Source organism: Zootermopsis nevadensis, unplaced genomic scaffold (genome assembly GCF_977971745.1).
Source record: "Zootermopsis nevadensis isolate Lab colony 2312 unplaced genomic scaffold, Znev_1.0 Znev_ptg000011l, whole genome shotgun sequence".
Lineage (NCBI taxonomy): Eukaryota > Metazoa > Arthropoda > Insecta > Blattodea > Termopsidae > Zootermopsis > Zootermopsis nevadensis.
Window position 1 is genome coordinate 14,658,406 of NW_028259143.1, and position 20,984 is coordinate 14,679,389.

Genomic DNA, 20,984 nt, shown 5'->3' on the forward strand with positions numbered 1-20,984 from the left:
TGATCTTGAGGGAAGTATCGCTCTATAATTTCATCAGAGTTTCCTTAAAAGGTAGCCGACTTATTATCTCACCGATTGCGACTGCAAATGGATTTCCCGTCCATCAAGTTTCTGAAGAGTTATGTCTGTAAAGGATTCTTAAAACTGCTCTCAAGATCAGAGGCACGTGATAGTGGATGCGTAGAAAAGTCCAAAACTCAGAAGTCATCGTTTGAGTTCAAAAAGCTGACAACACGGGCATTTTTCAGCCGGAGCGGGGCCCGAAGGTTCATAAATCCCAGCACTATAAGGATAGTGGAAAGACAACTGACTCGAAGGTCATAGGGTAATAGTGTAAACATCGCCACTGCATTGTTTAATTTAGTATCATTACCGTTGAGGAAGTAGACTTATAACTGGCCTCGATCGAATTCTTCCTTGTACTTTACACTGTACAGGCAGCTCGCTAAGAATATTTTCATACAAACAATTCTAAAGTATCCTTTCACAGTCTCGGAGAACTCGCGCATACTTGGCAGAACAGATTCGACTTCATTTCTCTGCGCAGTTAGCAGTCAGCGGCATCTATCAAAATAACTGGACTGTACTTAAGGATCAAACTCGCTATCACTAAGAATTACGAACTGTGTTGGGTTGATAACGTACTACAGATAACGTACTTCCTTTGTACCAGCATTTGACACTGCAGAATACGAAAAGTGAAAGAAAACAGAGCTCACGTCATGACAAAGATGTCGCGTACAGTATCAGAAGGAAATGCAGATGACATGACGCGGATAATGGAATCCTAATCTTAAAATTTTTATCCCAACACACAGTTTCTGTCACTAATAGTTCACGAGGTAAAGTGTATAGACGAGTGGAAATTCATGACCTCATGAAATATTTCACAGATTCCACTCATTACAGCACAGCAAACCAAGACATAAACAAAAATTTCTGTCAATTCAATCGCCCTGATGACGGAGGCAGTATGACCTCTAAAACGTTGGTTAACATCTACCAGACTACACAGCGCAACAACCCAGAAGACAGAAATCTTCATACTCTGATGACGGAGGCAGTATGACCTCTGAAACGTTGGTAAACATCTACCAGACTACACGGCGCAACAACCCAGAAGACAGAAATCTTCATACTCTGATGACGGAGGCAGTATGACCTCTGAAACGTTAGTAAACATCTACCAGACTACACGGCGCAACAACCCAGAAGACAGAAATCTTCATACTCTGATGACGGAGGCAGTATGACCTCTGAAACGTTGGTAAACATCGACCAGACTACACAGCGCAACAACCCAGAAGACAGAAATCTTCATACTCTGATGACGGAGGCAGTATGACCTCTGAAACGTTGGTAAACATCTACCAGACTACACAGCGCAACAACCCAGAAGACAGAAATCTTCATACTCTGATGACGGAGGCAGTATGACCTCTGAAACGTTGGTAAACATCTACCAGACTACACGGCGCAACAACCCAGAAGACAGAAATCTTCATACTCTGATGACGGAGGCAGTATGACCTCTGAAACGTTGGTAAACATCTACCAGACTACACGGCGCAACAACCCAGAAGACAGAAATCTTCATACTCTGATGACGGAGGCAGTATGACCTCTGAAACGTTGGTAAACATCTACCAGACTACACAGCGCAACAACCCAGAAGACAGAAATCTTCATACTCTGATGACGGAGGCAGTATGACCTCTGAAACGTTGTTAAACATCTACCAGACTACACAGCGCAACAACCCAGAAGACAGAAATCTTCATACTCTGATGACGGAGGCAGTATGACCTCTGAAACGTTGGTAAACATCGACCAGACTACACAGCGCAACAACCCAGAAGACAGAAATCTTCATACTCACCGCTGTGAAAACCTTAGAACCGATGTCTGGAAAGCATTTCATATGATACATCCTAATCACTTTTACAGCGTCGTCTCTGACATCCCGGGCGTAGCTTCCCCCACTACTATTTCACTTCACACCCAAACAGAGTCGGGCCCCCTCATCCTACTTAACGCCAACCCTAATCAAATTAGAAAAGCTTACAGTTCGTAATAATTTCAATAGCAAAGACCTTTCACACAAACTTCCTTTTTCATAAAATCTTCTAGGGCAATCAGCAGTGATGATATTTAGTTGAAACATACCGACGTTTCGAGGACCATGAATAGCCCTGAGGATTACGATAAAGATAGTTATCGAAACGTCGGCAAGTTTCAACCATTTGACACGGCTGAGAGCCCGAGGATTTTATTAATGACGGGCGCTGTGAAAGCTTCAACTTTTACATAGACCTAACTTTACTTTCGTATGGCAATTCCGTTCTCTTTATTTTAATTAGACCTATTAATTTGTTTTCATATTCTCCTTGTCAATGAGATTAAGATACGAAGACAAAGTTAATAAAATTTACACTCTAATTGGGTCTGCCTAAACGTAGGGAATGGGGCAGTCTCTGACAAGAACAACCAACGTTTTCGTATTCACTAATCCTAATTTTTGTTCCTTCAGACATTCTCGGGAAGCCACAAGAACTTTTAACATAACACTAATTCCCCAAGACATTAATAAAGGAAACATTCAGAGTAGCAGTAATAATTTAGAATTTTCTATCATATTAACAAGTAAAAACGAATGACTTTTAAAACTGTGCAAAGCTTCAGAATTTCTTCGCACATTGAGCATCTACGGAGTCGCTGTGCTAGACTGTGGCACGTGTGTCCATTAGCTTATGTTAACATCGTCTCCTTCTTCCTCCTTCACAGATTTCTTGATTTATTTACACATTTGATAGGACTCCTTGGACGAGTAATAGTGTTCTTTCGTAAGACCTCTACTCAATCCTGATTTTGACTGCCAGAGCCATCCAGCAGAGAATCAGTAAAAACATTGGTAAGAAATGGCCGCTGAATTTTGTTTACGAAACATCTCGTATCATGCTCGTAATGTTCATTTACATGCCGTAAATCTACGACATGGGACCTCCGAAGGAAGTCGTGCTGGTTTGAACCCGGGAACCTCGGCTCCAATGGCGAGCACACAAACCACTAGTCTACCGAGGGCGACTATGTAAACATCAGAGACTAAATCTTTAATTTTGCAGAAAAGTTTTCTGTTGTTAAAATCGTAATGATATCTACGAGGTGCGATCGGAAAGTTTCCAGACTTCGCCTATAAAAACCCGTACACTTATCTCAGGTATTAAATTCATCCATCACCCTCGAAGTAGTTCCCCTGGGAGTGAACACAACGATCCCAGCGCCGCTGCCAAGCCTGGAAGCATCCCTGGAAATCTTTCTTTGTCAGCCTGTCAAACACCATCTGCGATTCTGCCTCAATCTCTTCTATCGTCTCAAATCTCCTTCCCTTTAGCTGAATTTTCATCTTTGGGAAGAGGAAGAAGTCACACGGAGCTTAGAAAGGAAGTTGGGGTCGGTTCTTGCAAGATCTTTGAGCTCCTGACAAACGAGAAGTCAAGTCGATTCTGCTTCTGGTCCTCAGACAGGATGCGTCGCATGTGGAGTTCTTCCTTTAGAATCAGCTGACAGGTCCCATAGCCTATCCCAACAATGTCGCACAAGTCGTTGATGGTACGACGTCGATCTTCGTAACATTTTCGGGCGTTGTGCTCGAAGATGGTCGTCCAGAACGCTCGTCATCATCGACAGAGGTTCGGCCATTTTTAAAACGTGAATACCACACAAAAGTTTGTGCACGACCCATTGCGGACTCCCCAAATGCTTGCTTTAGAATTTCATAGGTTTCCGTATCCGTTTTGGCGAGTCTTTGGCAAAATTTGATGCACACGCCATTCCGAAATCGCAGGAGGGTCGGTGTAATGCACTACCAAAACGCCCGTAACTAAGAAACAAATGCTAATTCGATGATGCCGGCTGGCACACTGATTCACTATCAATGTAGGCCGCACCCCCTAGCGGCAGAAGCTCGTACTACATCCGGTTCGCCCTCTATTGACACAGTCTTGAAACTTTCCGATCGCACCTCGTATTTAGGATGATGAGGAAAGCTTAACACGTTTCGATCAGCAAAATAGAAAAGATGAGATCGCTCAGAACACTTTTGCACAGACGGGGGTTACATTAAATGTATCGTAAAATGGAACGTGGGGTCGTGAAAAGAATTCGTCTGGCTGGAGTCAAATAAACACATCAATGAATGTTTAGTTTCCATCGGACGAGAAACTGGACCGAGGAGGTAGTTGAATTTCGGGAAGGACACTCTTCCATGATCGATTAAATAACGTGGTATACGCTGTTTATCTCATCTGACAGTCCCAAGAACATCAACCAAGTGTCATTAATTACTTCAAAACAATTAATTCTCACTCCGCGTTTATGGACCACTCAACGCTCACCTCCTGCCAGATAAAATAAACTCAGCCAAGAACAGTACGGCCATCTGTCGAGGTGTAATCACATTACAGTCTCTCTAAATGATAATGGGCGCTCAAAAGTGGATTCTTCCGACTAATTCCAAAATACACAAAACCACCGCCACGGTGGTCTAGCGGTCAGAACGCTGGCCTTGTAATCCTGGGGTCTAGGGTTCGATTCCCGGCGGTGCCCGAATTTATAACTTGTGTTGGGCAAGGCCATGGTCTAGGCAACACGGAGTGTTCCTCCGTGGCATCCCAACAATTACTCCATTCACACACAGAAGAAGGCAATGGCAAACCACTTCTGGATCATCTGCCAAGAACGTATATGAACAGGTCCCAGTCCGAGAAAAGGATGGAAGGATCCTGTTCATATGGACCTGTCGTCAGACAGAACACTAATAATAATAAGATGAGGTGGTCTAGCGGTTAGAACGCTGGCCTTGTAATCCTGGGGTCTCGGGTTCGATTCCCGGCGGTGCCCGAATTTATAACTTGTGTTGGGCAAGAACGTGGTCTAGGCAACACGGAGTTTTCCTCCGTGGCATCCCAACAATTACTCCATTCACACACAGAAGAAGGCAATGGCAAACCACTTCTGGATCATCTGCCAAGAACGTATATGAACAGGTCCCAGTCCGAGAAAAGGATGGAAGGATCCTGTTCATATGGATCTGTCGTCAGACAGAACACTAATAATAATAAGATGAGGTGGTCTAGCGGTCAGAACGCTGGCCTTGTAATCCTGGGGTCTAGGGTTCGATTCCCGGCGGTGCCCGAATTTATAACTTGTGTTGGGCAAGGCCGTGGTCTAGGCAACACGGAGTTTTCCTCCGTGGCATCCCAACAATTACTCCATTCACACACAGAAGAAGGCAATGGCAAACCACTTCTGGATCATCTGCCAAGAACGTATATGAACAGGTCCCAGTCCGAGAAAAGGATGGAAGGATCCTGTTCATATGGACCTGTCGTCAGACAGAACACTAATAATAATAATAATACAAAACCGCAGGGATTTAGAAAAAGTCCAGCACGTAACAGCGCTGAAGAGGCCTCAGATAATTAAATGTTGAGAGTCTTCGTGTCACACTGCTAGATGAACCCTCAGGACAGAGTGCCGTGTTCCGGGTTAAGGTACAATTTGGCTGCACGCGACAGAGACAAGCGACCGAGGCAGGCGACAGAGTTACGAGACCGAGACTGGTCGCTTCCTGTCTGCTCTCTGTACAATCGTATGAAGTACAATTACGAGCGCGAGACAAAGACAGGCGACAGAGACAAAGCACAGGAGACCGCTCTCGGACCAGAAGTGTCTCGCGACGGGCTCAGGCAGCACGTGTGTTGTTGAGTAAAATAACGGCAGAAATTAAATTTACTGGTGACCAAGATGAGCAATTGGTAGAATTAGTAGCAGAAAACCGACCACTGACCACCGACAGAAAGATCCTTCTTCACGTCTGGTTTTGAATATTGAACTCATAGGTTTTCTTTGTTTCTTTCGCAACAAATAACACAGCAACACATCATCTTCTTCGATTAACCTTTTTAGAAGCATTTTTGTACTCATTTTTCACAGAATATGTGAACGCATGTCTCAACAAAACAAAGAAAACAAACACTTTGCCGCATGTCTCGGTCGTCACCTCAGAAGTGTGTGGCGACAAGCTGCGATGTGTCCGTCTCCCGTCTCTGTCGCCTGCCTCGGTCGCTTGTCTCTGTCGCGTGCAGCCAAATTGTACCTTTACGACTCGTGTCTCGTAGCTGGTTGTCAGGGTTTTGGAGGACGCATCGCCTCTGCCGTCAAGACACACGGAATCACAACCCAAAGACTAACTTTAAAAGCAACTTTAAAAAAAGCTCCCTCGATTTATAAAACAGAAGGCGTGAGGCTTTCATATCTGTTAACTGCTATTCTGAATACGTTCTTCTTAACATTGGTGTAGATTGTGAGAGACAAAAATCTTCTGTCCTCAAAGAAGGTCGTATTATCGTACCCGCAGACCGATCAGGTTCATAGAATCGCAAACCCGAGAATGGATGCCACCTGTGGGTGTGGGGGAGAGGTCATGTCAAACACGGCGTAGGCGGGATGTGGAGAGGTCAGGGGTCAGACACGAGCGCACAGACACACACTCTCTGCGTGGGAGTGGCTTTTATTTTAATGTCAAGCAAAAATCTATACCGAGCTCATATGAAGAGATCTGTACCTGCCTGAACAGAAACGCAACGAGAATTTCCGCGTGCCTGCAGAACTGACAGTGGCTCAGCTGGTGAAATAATTCAATAATTTCCTGGAACCCGAAGGACCATCACAGTGTTCAAAAGAGCCTGCCACTGGTCTCTATCCTCAGCCAGTTCAATCCAATCTACGTGTTCATCTAAGTTCCCTCGAGTTTTCTGGCAAATACTTCGCAAATTCATCATTTCTTATCTTCTATCTCATCAACCTCCGTGTAACCACACCCTGACAACGTTCTGTATATTTTAGACCTTACAACACAACAGGTGGCACAAGACGTACTCTACCAGCTGAAGATGACGAGATCAGCTAAACGAGGGCGGCCACGGTGACTTCACAAAGACTGGATAAAACCTCTCACGAACAGAGATCTCTACGGCGGTCAGGTTACTTAACAACCGTTCTGTTTCAACAGGAGAATTGAGAATCTCGTAGATCCAGAGAGTATTTGCACACAAAATACAACACCGACCCTGCTTCGTATTCGGGAGGTCCCGGGTTCAAACATCGGCACGGAGACCGACTGTCGTGACTGGATTTTTCATGGTTTTCCTCAGTCCCCCCCGGCAAAAGCCAGGATGGTCCTTTAAATTAGGCCACGACCGCTTCCTTCCACACGCTTTCCAATTCACTATTCACTATCATACTCTCTCTATACAGTCTGAGCTACTGAGAAAGCATCGTTAAATAAACTAAAAACCACAGATCCCACTAAAGACCTGCAACTTTTAGTGGTCTAGCGGTTAGAACGCTGGCCTTGTAATCCTGGGGTCTCGGGTTCGATTCCCGGCGGTGCCCGAAGTTATAACTTGTGTTGGGCAAGGCCGTGGTCTAGGCAACACGGAGTTTTCCTCCGTGGCATCCCACCAATTACTCCATTCACACACAGAAGAAGGCAATTGCAAACCACTTCTGCATCATCTGCCAAGAACGTATATGAACAGGTCCCAGTCCGAGAAAAGGATGGAAGGATCCTGTTCATATGGATCTGTCGTCAGACAGAACACTAATAATAATAACAATAATAAAAGTTATACAGGGACGCCATTTCAGTAAACATGGGTCAGTGGTCGGCTGTGCATCGAGCGTTCGCAACAGAGACATTTGTTTTTAACACGGACTCTGTATTAGGAACGCAACGGCATTTTTTAACGGCGGAAGACATGGAAAGGTTCCTGGCTGCAACGCCATCAACAAGTTGGATGAGAAATTTCGAACGACAGCTTCTACAACAAACAAAAGGCCTGGAGGCAGGGTCAGAACTGTGTGGACACCGGAAAACATTGGAAGGGTTTTTGTGTACGAGCCGCTGTATCACGCAGACATTCTGAGGCCCTCAACATATCAACCAGATCGCTTCAACGAATAATCGATTCTTCTTCACGAAAATGCGTTTTACGAGTAATCTCTTACCTTAGTGAACGAACATCCAAATGCTATTCGTTACTTGTTAATGCCTAATGAAGCTCATTTTTTGTGTCTGGTCGTGTGAATAAACAAATTACGTGGCACTGAAGTGGCGCTGATCCTTACTAATTTCATTAAAATAACGTTACAGTCAGGAAGTAACAATATGGCGTTCGGTATCATCGGTCCTTATATTTTTTGAGTATGAAACTAGCAGTGAGGTTACTACAGTCCGCAGACCAGGAGAAAATCCCTGCTAGGAATTCGATATACGCGCATGCGCAAGATTTCGCGGTGAGTGACGACCGATCCTAAAAGCATTCGTTCCACAACCACTGAACGAACAACAGACGACAGGCTTTCACGTGTTCTGATGGGTACAGCTTTAAGATTACCTCACAGCGGCAGAGCGATTTAATCTAGAATATTATCGCAACACCCGCAGAACACATTAAAAGTGCGCTCACTACACGCTACTCTTAACTGCTTGATGTTTTCAGTCTGTGTATTAGCGTAAAACTCTGACGTATCTCACTTCCCACCAATAGCAGCCCTCTAGTCCAGCTGATAAGTAACATTCCCCCAGCAGGACTTTTCTCGTGATCTGTGGACAGTATGACATCTAACCGATACGTTCACGTGGCAAATGAGTCCCCGTGTCTTCAGTGTTACACGAGCGTAACACCGACATTGCCACTGTTTGGCTGCGACAAGATGGAGGGGCAGCGCATAGGGGAAAATGGGGAAATGGCGGTTAGCCATTTTTCTGACGAACGGTACCAGATAGAAGATTCAAACTGGTGCTGACATCTAGTGCTTGATTCAGTGAAGTTCAACAGCGAATTCCGCCACTTTCCTCTGGCGCAGTTACCGAGATAGTTGCATCTGTCTGTTTTGTGCTCCAGTGATCTAATACTTTACATTGAAATATCTGAGGTGAGTGATTTTTCTTTGAATTATATGAATTTTTCTTCTGGGTGTACATAACATGCGAGAGTTGGATATTATAAATGCGTAGATGATTATGAATAAATATGTGCTAGTTCACGGCAACACGCCTTTCGTTTGAGGTTACGCGTTTGGGGTAAAGGCGGTTATGGATCTCCATTACCTAGGTGGGTCCACGGAAACCTTGTAGAAAAAGCATAGACAAACGGATATTCTGACAGGGACACCCATGAAGGGTTCTTTAGAAAGCAAGGCATTAAAGAGAAATGCAAGAGAGCAGAATAAGGAAACAAGCCTCCAAGAGAGAAATAAACACTGTAGGAAGAATCTGAAGAAACAGATGGACTTTAATTCATTAGAAGAGGACACCGACATAAGCGATCAAAATATTCTTGACGAAAATGAAGATGACAGATTGTGAAATACGAGGAGCGATCGGAAAGTTTACAGACTGCGCCTATAAAAACCCGTACATTTATCTCAGGTATTAAATTCATCCATCACCCTCGAAGTAGTTCCCCTGGGAGTGAACACAACGATCCCAGCGCCGCTGCCAAGCCTGGAAGCATCCCTGGAAATCTTTCTTTGTCAGCCTGTCAAGCACCATCTGCGATTCTGCCTGAATCTCTTCTATCGTCTCAAATATCCTTCCCTTTAGCTGAATTTTCATCTTTGGGAAGAGGAAGAAGTCACACGGAGCTTAGAAAGGAAGTTGGGTTCTGTTCTTGCAAGATCTTTGAGCTCCTGACAAACGAGAAGTCGATTCTGCTTCTGGTCCTCAGACAGGATGCGTCGCATGTGGAGTTCTTCCTTTAGAATCAGCTGACAGGTCCCATAGCCTATCCCAACAATGTCGCACAAGTCGTTGATGGTACGACGTCGATCTTCGTGAATGGCCTGCCGAATCTTCGTAACATTTTCTGGCGTTGTGCTCGAAGATGGTCGTCCAGAACGCTCGTCATCATCGACAGAGGTTCGGCCATTTTTAAAACGTGAATGCCATACAAACGTTTGTGCACGACCCATTGCGGACTCCCCAAATGCTTGCTTTAGCATTTCATAGGTTTCCGTAGCCGTTTTGGCGAGTCTTTGGCAAAATTTGATGGACACGCCATTCCGAAATCGCAGGAGGGTCGGTGTAATGCACTACCAAAACGCCCGTAACTAAGAAACAAATGCTAATTCGATGATGCCGGCTGGCACACTGATTCACTATGAATGTAGGCCGCACCCCCTAGCGGCAGAAGCTCGTACTACATCCGGTTCGCCCTCTATTGACACAGTCTTTAAACTTTCCGATCGCACCTCGTATGTTTAATTTGAGAAAAAGTTGCGAAAGACGGACGAATCTGGCATAGATGCACAGGCTGTGGTATCTGGGCACATGCAGAATGCAGTGGCTGGGAATTTCCGGATGGTAATCTTTGTTATCTGTGTTTGAAAGAAGAAATACAAAATGAAAAAGGTTACTGAAGACTTCTATCTTAACATTCCATTAGAATTTATACGTTCAAATTATTTAGACGTGTAAACATATTGTAAACTAAGATATAAGCTTATTACTTACCAAGAAACCACATTTATTCACTCACTATCTTATTTACTTCAGTGACATCTTGAAGATCAAACAGTGACCGTCATTACCCCTAAGGATGGGAAATACCGGTCAAAGCTACGTCTTCAGTTATCATTTCCTACAGAATTTTTGTTACGTTCAACGTATTTTATACTGCATACTTAAGAACCAGACCCTTCAGACTAAATACCAGTTTATATAAAGTTTCAACTTTGCGTAAACGTTTCGTTTAATCTAGCTTTCCTCTTAAGTGACCGTCATTTGCCCGTTCTCCCCTACTACTCGACAGTCGATGAACACTTAAGGACTGTGATGAATACTGAATAATTTCCCGCTAAGGTGACATATTTTGGCCAGCCCGTTCACCCAATCTGTTGGCTTCCGATTTCTGTTATGGCTACCTGAAAAGCGAAATGTTTCAAAAACGCCCGGACAACTTAAATAATTTCAAACAGAGAATTTCTGAAGAAATCAATGCTCTTTTCCGCGGCAATGTTACTGCGCGTAATAAAAAGTGTTATGAACTGTGTGCATTACTCTTGATATACGACATGTGACGACTGTTATTTTAATAACTGATTTTGTTGTAATATTCATTAATAATGGCGGGCAACTTTTTTATATTCCCATTAACCCTTTGAAGCCGAAGGAGACAGAGAGAGAGAGAGAGAAAGAAAGAGGAAATTGGTGGGGGAGAAGTGAGAGACACTTCGATATCTGGGGGGGGGGGGGGGGGGAGAAAGAGCATCTTATAGCTAGAAGGTCCCCAGGCAATGCCCGCTCGTCCTTCTGTTAAGGATAAAGTAAGAGTGAAGGCGTTAGTGTGATGATTGGCATAAAAGACGGAATTTTGAAATTTTGTATTAGAGAAAGCTGAGACTATTAATTTGGAAGTTTAATACATAATTTAGAAGTTCCTACTTAGGGGAGGGGGGGGGTAAATTTTGACGGCGTTAAGGGGTGGTAAATTTTTATTAATTTAAATCGGGAGGGCTGCATGAGAAGCTTGCAGTGGCAACTTGGAACTTGGGAACCATCTCAGCATTTGCTTGAAGACAGAGGAAAACCAAGGAAAACCTGTGTCGAAGCCGAAGCTCGCCTAAATATTATTTAATAAATCAGTCCGTACCGCGAAGAAAACACAAAACTTTACCATTACAAATGTCAACTGGTTGACGCTGTTTAAGGAAATAATCCATGTTTACACTGAGAACAATACGAAAACCATACATACAAAACGCAGAGTTATTAACCGTGTAAAGCAGGTGGTACATATATTTACCACTGGGTATTAAAGTGTTAAATAAACCGTCGTCGACTACCGTACATTTATTTATGAATTCTGCCTCATCCTGTACACAGTGACCATTTAACAGAACACAAAGAAATTAATTCAGCCATTGTTCATTTCATTCCAGTTGAATTCCGATGTAAACGCGTAGAAGGGGCTTTCGTCTGGTGGTCGTAATGTACCTGATTCCCCAATGTTTGAGTGGCGAGGTAAACAAGGACCTCACCCGGACAATCAACCTTTGATGCAAGGAGGTGTGACTGTACAACATGTTCCAAAAACAACGCACTGGCATTTCAACTTTTTTATTCTGTAAAAGCGACTTCGTACGCAGAATGGACATCACCATAAGGACCTTCCCAATGGCACATTTCTTGCTATAACTAACTAACTAACTAACTAGATGGCTTACCGAACCCGAAGGTTCATCACCGAATTAACCAAAGCCCTCCACCGGACCCTGTCCTGGGCCAACAAAATCCAGTCTCCTTCAACTCCTATCTCCCATAGATCCCGCCTGAGATTATCCTCCCATCTACGTCTAGGTCTCCCCAGAGGTCTCTTCCACTCAGGGTTCCCAACCAGTACCCGGTGCACACTTCTTCATTTCTTGCTATAACATATTTAAAATAATCAAATACTGTGCCCGTGTTCTGCTCAGGTAAGAGCCCTCTCCATGCCTGACATCGACGAATCAGGTACTGAATGCGTTCAAAAGAAACGCTCCCTCAACTGCCATCACATTTTGGCAATACTTGGAGCCCCAAACACTGATTGTTATGTCAAGCACGTACAGCGCAAACTTATCATCAAATTATCAAACCATGGGCGCATCGTAGTTAAAACACGTCTTCGAAGTGGCCTCCGAACACGCCTTAATAATTTAGCGTCGACCGTTATCATAGCTGCTTGAAGTCTCGCCACGAGATCTTCGATACTCTCCGGAGGGACTGTGTAGACGTGCTCCTTCAGGTGTCCCCCACAGTAGAAAATACAGCAGAATTATTCCGGCGATCGAAGCGGACATCTTCCCCACAGCGCACTCTAGCGCCGTCGTGCATAAACCACAACGTCTGCCCCACAGCTAGAGACATCTTCAAACAGCCCTGGTACTTCTTCATTGAGTGGCGTCCGTCCTCCATCATCAAGAGCGACGAGTTCATCACAAGGACCTCTGAAACGTCTGTAAATTTCTACCAGACTACGCGGTGCAAAAACCCAGAAGACAGAAATCTTCAGACTCTCCGCAGTGAAAATGTAATTTTTCTTTCTTCAAATCACTTCGAGTGTCAGGCATGGCACAGCAGCTACCTCGTATTAAATCGAAATTTAGCACCCCAGCCGTATTGGAAGTGTCCAAACACATATTTTAAAACACGGCTTCGGAATGGTCTAAGAATGTACGAAAAATTTACCGCACGACCTGACTTGTAAGTGAGAAATCGCCAATGGATAAAACGTTTGACGCCATCTTTGGCGCGAGACATTCTCGGCTGTCTCTCAACACTTAGTTAACAAATTGAAATGTGACGTTTGAGGTTCTCACGGCAGAGAAGACGTCGATGATATTCTTCCAGATCGTAGACACCAGCGTCTTGGAGGAACATACTGCCTCCATCTCCAACCCTGAAGAAGGCAGTAAGATTCGCCGAACGCTGGTATCTGCCTACGAACCAACATCGCGTCACAACACCTTTGTCAGTTTTCAAGTTCCTATAAACATGGTTCGTAAATTGCCATGGAATATAAAATAAAGGACTGTGGAAATACTCGGGCTTCAAACACAATACATGATCTATACGACAACTTGCTAAACCGGTTTCAGCTCATCTCGTTGATGTAGTTTGCGCGCGGAAGTCACTGTGGGTCGGACGATGTAATCCTCGCCCACTGCGTGGATCCCTCGGGCTATCAGTGTCCAGGGAGAAAGAAAGTGAAGGAGAATCAGTTACCTGCTCTAGCTAAATGCGCTGGAAACTTATGGTGACTTCTGGCCTGCACAGGAATAGAAGCGTTGAAGGGAGAATGAATTCAACTGTCAGGATAGCGGCCAGAGACAAGCTAGTGTGTACACGAAAATAATCCTTCGGTTTTTATAAAATTTTGGGGATTTCTTTATCAGTTAAGATGGACTCCATTCTATGGCGTGAGTTTATTCTCATATGCACTTAATCAATTCGACCTAGTTTCTTAATTAAGAAAACAACTCCACAAAACAAAGTGATTGTTGAGAAGTTAACAACACGCTAGGCTGTTCACGAGATTCCCCGCCTTCTATGATACCAAAAGGTTCATTGCCGTGTTCACAACAACACACCACGACTGCCATCTTCAGCCAGATAAACAGAATCCATTTATGCCTTGGTCTTCCGAGTGGTCTCTCAGTTTCCCAAACAACAATTTTGAACGCATTTCTGATTTCAAAATGGCGCTGCATGGCCAGCCCATCTTAGGCTAGGGACCCACAGGTGCGACTAGCCGCTAGTCGCGCCACTGGATCCCTAGCCTTATACTCCTTCGACCAAGTTTCTTGCTCGGTAAAAACTCTGCAAATGCCAGGCTCGAGCTCTAGAGTAGTTATCTTGCGAAACCCCAGTTTGTATTCACACTTACGAACATGTCTCAGAGAGAGACAGAGAGCAGCTCCTGTTGCTTGCAAGAGAGTAACGGAAATGCCGCACAATCTGACCACGGTCTACTGTGCACCAGTGAATTATTTACCGGTCAGTTCTTCTGTGCGCGCGCACATTTCGCAATCCTTTGTGGGAAAAAACAAGTGGCGCACGTAATGCGATACATTCTTCACAACAGTGCGTCCAGTGTTCGGAGCAGACCAATGCTCTTGTGGTTATGACAACGTTCAGCGAGAAGCTGCTCAATTTGTTCAAAATTATCTTCGGCGCGTGTTAAGTAAATGAAGTAAGGTGCTCAGGATGATGTTTGGACCTAGGAGGGATGAAGTAAGTGGGGGAATTTAGAATATTGCATACCGAGGAGTTGCGTGAATTGTACAGGTCACCTTGCATAGTGAGGACAGTGAAATCTTGGAGGCTCCGATGGGCTGGCCATGTGACACGCATGGGGGAGGAGGAAAGGGGTGCATACAGGATTTTAGTACGGAATACTTCTGGAAAACGACCACTGAACAGACCAAGAAGGAGGTAGGATACTATCAAGATGGATATTATGGAGGTGGGCTGTGAGGATGGTAAATAGATGGAGTTAGATCAGGATCGTGGCCGATTGCGGGCTTTGTGTTAATTTAATTGTGGAAATTTAAGTATCTAAATTGGAAATGGGATTGCTCACTTTCACGATATTCATTCTCTCCTGGTGAAAATTTCCTCGCCCAAATGGTTAAAACCCACAGTCATTACATTAATTAAAACTCATTGGTTAGCCATTACAATCTGCCCTGCCAAGTCCAATGCACAAATGACATACGGAAAGGGGCGAGATACTGCTCACGGAAATTTCCCCTCACGTCCACAGGCGCCAGTCAGTACTCCACGAAATTTTAGCGTCTTAATGACAAGCTTACATTAAGAAGGCTACAAAAATGTAAAACCCCAGTCTTCAGCCATCTCCTTAAACAGGGTTGATGGCCAAATGTCCAGTTTACGTCCATCTTGGTTGTCTGCCAGGAATCGAATAGCACATCGGTTCCTTCAGTAACAACTCCAATTATTTACAAAAACAAAACGATTCATAAACTGTTCAAATACATACCGAAAGTGATGATGGAATCGAACGGACAGTAACGCACTTTTTGGGATGCACGGCGCCCGCCTCGGAGCAGGGGGTGTGTGTGTGTGTGTGTGTGTGTGTGTGTGTGCTCCTTTGCGGATATATACGAGGTGAAAGTAGAAGGCGCATGGGTTTTGCGCATGCCAGTGGCCTTGATTCGACTAGTGGGGGGCCTTTGGACGGATTTGAATAAAACTGGTAAGACTTTACGACAATGGCGTACACTGGATGGGGCACAGCCCCCCCCCCCCCCTTGTAGGGCCGAGTCCCAACAGCGGCGGTGGTACGAGTCTTACTGAAGGTCAGGGTAGTTGCGGTTAGTTTCAGACAGGTTGTGTTAGATCAGGGAAGTTTAGTTGGATTAGGTTATAATATCGTACACTGATTGCGCTGGGATGCATGAGGCTGAGATGGTTGAGGGTAGCTCAGACATTTAGAATTCGACATTTGCAAAGAATGCATCTTACACGAGCGGTCTTCTGGAAACGTCAGATTTAAGCGTAGAAAGCATAAGGAATACTCGGATATTTTATCGTTGTCTGAAAACGAGTTCAATCTAGTCTCTAGTCCTCAGCGTACAGGGCGAGAAGGCCTAGACTTCGCAAGTGATTGTGCGCATGCGCACTACATACAGACCTTGGACTGAACTGCGTTTATAGGACAGCTGCGGTTAATACGACAGCTCCTTTACCACTGTTTCCTTCCTCTCACTATTTACTCACTAGCAGCACATTCGTCGCTCAAAAACATGCGACTGTTAAATAAACTACGACTGAAGAATTCATAACTGAACGCGGATTTTCCTCTCAAAAATTTCATATCCTGAGGTTGAAGCAATTATAACGCTTACGTATTTTCGTATATTTCTGTTTTTACTTTACTGAAAATCGACACGTTTGAACAAATAAAACACAAGATAAAACAATGAAATGGCTGCTGTTGTGGGACAAATAAGAATAAATACTTTTATTAATTATTGGCTTTCAAATAACCGCTGCAGACCTTGATGAAACCTCGCAAGGAGATTCCCCTTTCGTCATAGACGTTATTAGTATCTAAACGTTTAACCCTTTGAAGCCGAAGATCGTCTGAATATTATTTATGAATTCAGTCCGTACCGCGAAGAAAACACTACACCTCACCATTACGAAAATCAGCTGGTTAACCCTTTGAAGCCGAAGCTCGTCTTCATAATATTTACGAATCCAGACCGTACCGCGAAGAAAACACTTCACTGAACCATTAGAAGTCGAATCAGGCGGTACCACATAAGATTTAACAAAAGAACATCCCGGTCACAGCCTTAATAAGAAATCTGAGCGCAAAGAACCCGGTACATGTAGAGTGGGACAGGCGGTCTCCGCCCCATCACTGGGGAAAGAAAGCGATTCTGAATACCACACTAGCTCGATGGTCAATCACAAATTCATCGTTGCCAACTGAATGATAACACGGATGACTACTCCTCGCTCTCATTAGCAGACTGCGTGCTCTTTACACAGAAGCAAACATTACACATTCTCTTCTGAATATTAAGATCTGCATCCATTTTCAATAGTTTTTGGAATGAATTCTACAGGGTCCTTTTCACACACGTAGTTAATAATAAACGTGTGCACAAATTTAATCAGTTATTTGTGCGGACACAACATAATCACTAAAAGAAACAAATGTGCAGATTTCGCGATTAGAACTCACAAACATAACCTTAAATTCACCTTTAGCAAAGCTACGTCCTCCTTCCGCTCCATGATTTCGTCAGAATTCGTCATACGACTCAGGGAGGTCATCAGCATTAATCCACGTTTTCTTCAGATTATGCAAACATGTTGGTGTCTTTGATTGTAATTAATGGAAGACAGACAAAAGCCACAAGCGGATGAATACAAGGAAATTATTAGAATTATGACGTCACGTTGCATCACTTCCTGTTTGGGGCTGAACACAGTATGATTTAGGAATTGTAACAAACTATGTAGTACTTTATTATCAAACGTTGTTCTTCTGTTGAATAATTCACGAGGCAGTGAATGGAAGTCTGCTCCGTCAATGAAGACAAATACCTTCTGGACTGTTACGTCATGTAGTCATCAGACGCCGGTAAACGTATACCAGACATTTTCATACTCGCTCCCGCTATGAGAACCTCACATCTCACTGTTCCGTCAAGCACTACGACATTTTATAAAACAAGTAAACACTTCTGACAGTCACTTGTTTTATCTTTAACCGAGAAGTTCGCAGTGCTGAATCCTTTGACAGATGACAGTCGAAAGTTGAACGATACTGCGTATATAAAACGGCGTCACGTGTCTTATGGACAGCGTAACAAGGTTTCCTCTTAAAAAAAAAAAAGCGTGTTGGTGTAAGCTACTGCACGTCACTCAGTGCAGCCCACAGGATGCATTTAAACTGTGAAGTTGCGACCCTGAAACTTCATTGCAGAAAAAGGACGACGTGAAAACATCGAACATATTTCGTCTTTCTCTAGAAAAGAGGGCAACATATCGACATTTTGAACTATTACTGCAAGTGGTCGACGAAAGATAAATCCCTTGTTAGAATTCTTTAATAAGAAACGTTTCCTGTTGAGAATTCTCTGCCACATTCATGTTCTCATCGTGCCGAGTATGAGAAGGCTTTCTTCTGCTACAAGTTGGCCGGTGTTTCAGAGGTACTTACTGCCCCCATCATCAGCTCGATGGCTCCTCTAAAGCAGTGTTATTCAACCTGGGGTACGCGTACCCCCGGGGGTACGCGAAGACATCTTAGGGGGTACGTGATATTTAAAAAGAAAAATATCATTTTACGATAAACACTGAATAATCAGTAATGTAATTTATTTAATTTACTTTAGATGTAGATTATATACTATGTATAACTTGAATTATACACCAACGACTTTGGGGGTACAAAGTTGAAGAAAAATTATATCTGGGGGGTTTTATTTTACCCCCGGGGGTACGCAAAGACATCTTAGGGGGTACGTGAAATTTAAAAAAAATATTATTTTATGATAAACACTGAATAATTAGTAATGTAATTTATTTAATTTATTTCAGATGTAGATTATATACTATTTATAACTTGAATTATATATCAACAACTTTGGGGGTACAAAGTTGAAGAGAAATTATATCTGGGGGGGGTTTTATTTTACCCCCGGGGGTACGCGAAGACATCTTAGGGGGTACGTGAAATTTAAAAAAATATATATTATTTTATGATAAACACTGAATAATCAGTAATGTAATTTATTTAATTTACTTTAGATGTAGATTATATACTATGTATAACTTGAATTATACACCAACGACTTTGGGGGTACAAAGTTGAAGAAAAATTATATCTGGGGGGTTTTATTTTACCCCCGGGGGTACGCAAAGACATCTTAGGGGGTACGTGAAATTTAAAAAAAATATTATTTTATGATAAACACTGAATAATTAGTAATGTAATTTATTTAATTTATTTCAGATGTAGATTATATACTATTTATAACTTGAATTATATATCAACAACTTTGGGGGTACAAAGTTGAAGAGAAATTATATCTGGGGGGGGTTTTATTTTACCCCCGGGGGTACGCGAAGACATCTTAGGGGGTACGTGAAATTTAAAAAAATATATATTATTTTATGATAAACACTGAATAATCAGTAATGTAATTTATTTAATTTACTTTAGATGTAGATTATATACTATGTATAACTTGAATTATACACCAACGACTTTGGGGGTACAAAGTTGAAGAAAAATTATATCTGGGGGGTTTTATTTTACCCCCGGGGGTACGCAAAGACATCTTAGGGGGTACGTGAAATTTAAAAAAAATATTATTTTATGATAAACACTGAATAATTAGTAATGTAATTTATTTAATTTATTTCAGATGTAGATTATATACTATTTATAACTTGAATTATATATCAACAACTTTGGGGGTACAAAGTTGAAGAGAAATTATATCTGGGGGGGGTTTTATTTTACCCCCGGGGGTACGCGAAGACATCTTAGGGGGTACGTGAAATTTAAAAAAATATATATTATTTTATGATAAACACTGAATAATCAGTAATGTAATTTATTTAATTTATTTTAGATGTAGATTATATACTATGTATAACTTGAATTATACACCAACGACTTTGGGGGTATAAAGTTGAAGAGAAATTATATCTGGGGGTACGCGAACAAAAAAGGTTAAATACCACTGCTATAAAGCATAGGTGAAATTCCATCAGTCCATACTGAGCAATATCCCAGAAGACAGCAATTTTCAAGTCTTCGATATGTCATTAGAAAGAATTTAAACAACGGACGAAAGAGACAAGTGTGTTGAAATTTGTAATTTTAGAAGTTTATATACAATACCTTTGTCGAAAAACATGAGTGGAACAACATTTGTAAGTACGAGGATAATATTAAAATCGGAACGTAAAATCATAAATGTAATAAAATTACATAATTTCACTCCAGGGGCTCTTGCGAAAGTGTCGTACCATGTTTGACCAGACACTGAAACAATTCATAAATCTGAACAGGAGATAACATCAGCGGTACTTACAACGTGAGGGTCTCATTCCAGACGGGGTTCAGCGACGACCGGATGGTCTTCGTTTTCTTCTTCACGTTGTCCGAATCGGGGATCAGCTTCAGTTTCACATACGGATCTGAAGATCCGTTCGGATCCATTGGAATCATATTCCTGCCTTGCCGGACTGCAAGAAGAACAAATTCGATTCCTTCATTTAAAAAGTTGTCAGTGGATCCACGGTTCCGGAGAATTTGACGTAAATACGTCCCTACGGAAAGGAAGTTTATATATTGGCTTTATTCTAAATATTTCCTTTATACATGCTTTACAATTGAGTAAAGTTTGATTAAGACTTTGCTTATTTAACTTGAATTAGTTACGCTTAAGATGGGTCTGTGGTAGCTGAATGTAATGTAATGTAAGGTTATTATTATTATTTAGTGTTCTGTCTGACGACAGGTCCATATGAACAGGATCCTTCCATCCTTTTCTCGGACTGGGACCTGTTCATATACGTTCTTGGCAGATGATCCAGAAGTGGTTTGCCATTGCCTTCTTCTGTGTGTGAATGGGATGCCACGGAGAAACCGGGGAAGCCCCCGGAGGAAAACTCCGTGTTACCTAGACCCCGGCGTTGCCCAACACAAGTTATAAATTCGGGCACAGCCGGGAATCGAACCCGAGACCCCCAGGATTACAAGGCCAGCGTTCTAACTTCTAGACCACCGTGGCGGTAAGGTAAGGTAATGTAATGAAATGTTTTATAGGTAACAACAATGCCGAGTAAACAATTGACGTTTCCAAGGTAACATAACAATGCA

General features: G+C 42.9%; 1 protein-coding gene across 7 annotated transcripts in view; it reads right to left on the reverse strand.

Moving 5' to 3' along the window:
• The window catches only part of Pkc53E (Protein C kinase 53E), a 275,095-nt gene that overhangs the window by 80,027 nt on the left and 174,084 nt on the right, over nt 1–20,984 (reverse strand). For all 7 annotated transcript variants that reach the window (XM_087346884.1, XM_087346883.1, XM_087346880.1 and 4 more), the window contains one exon: nt 20,194–20,347. In XM_087346884.1, coding sequence (XP_087203010.1) covers nt 20,194–20,347 — 154 coding nt within the window. The remainder of the gene's footprint in view (nt 1–20,193; nt 20,348–20,984) is intronic.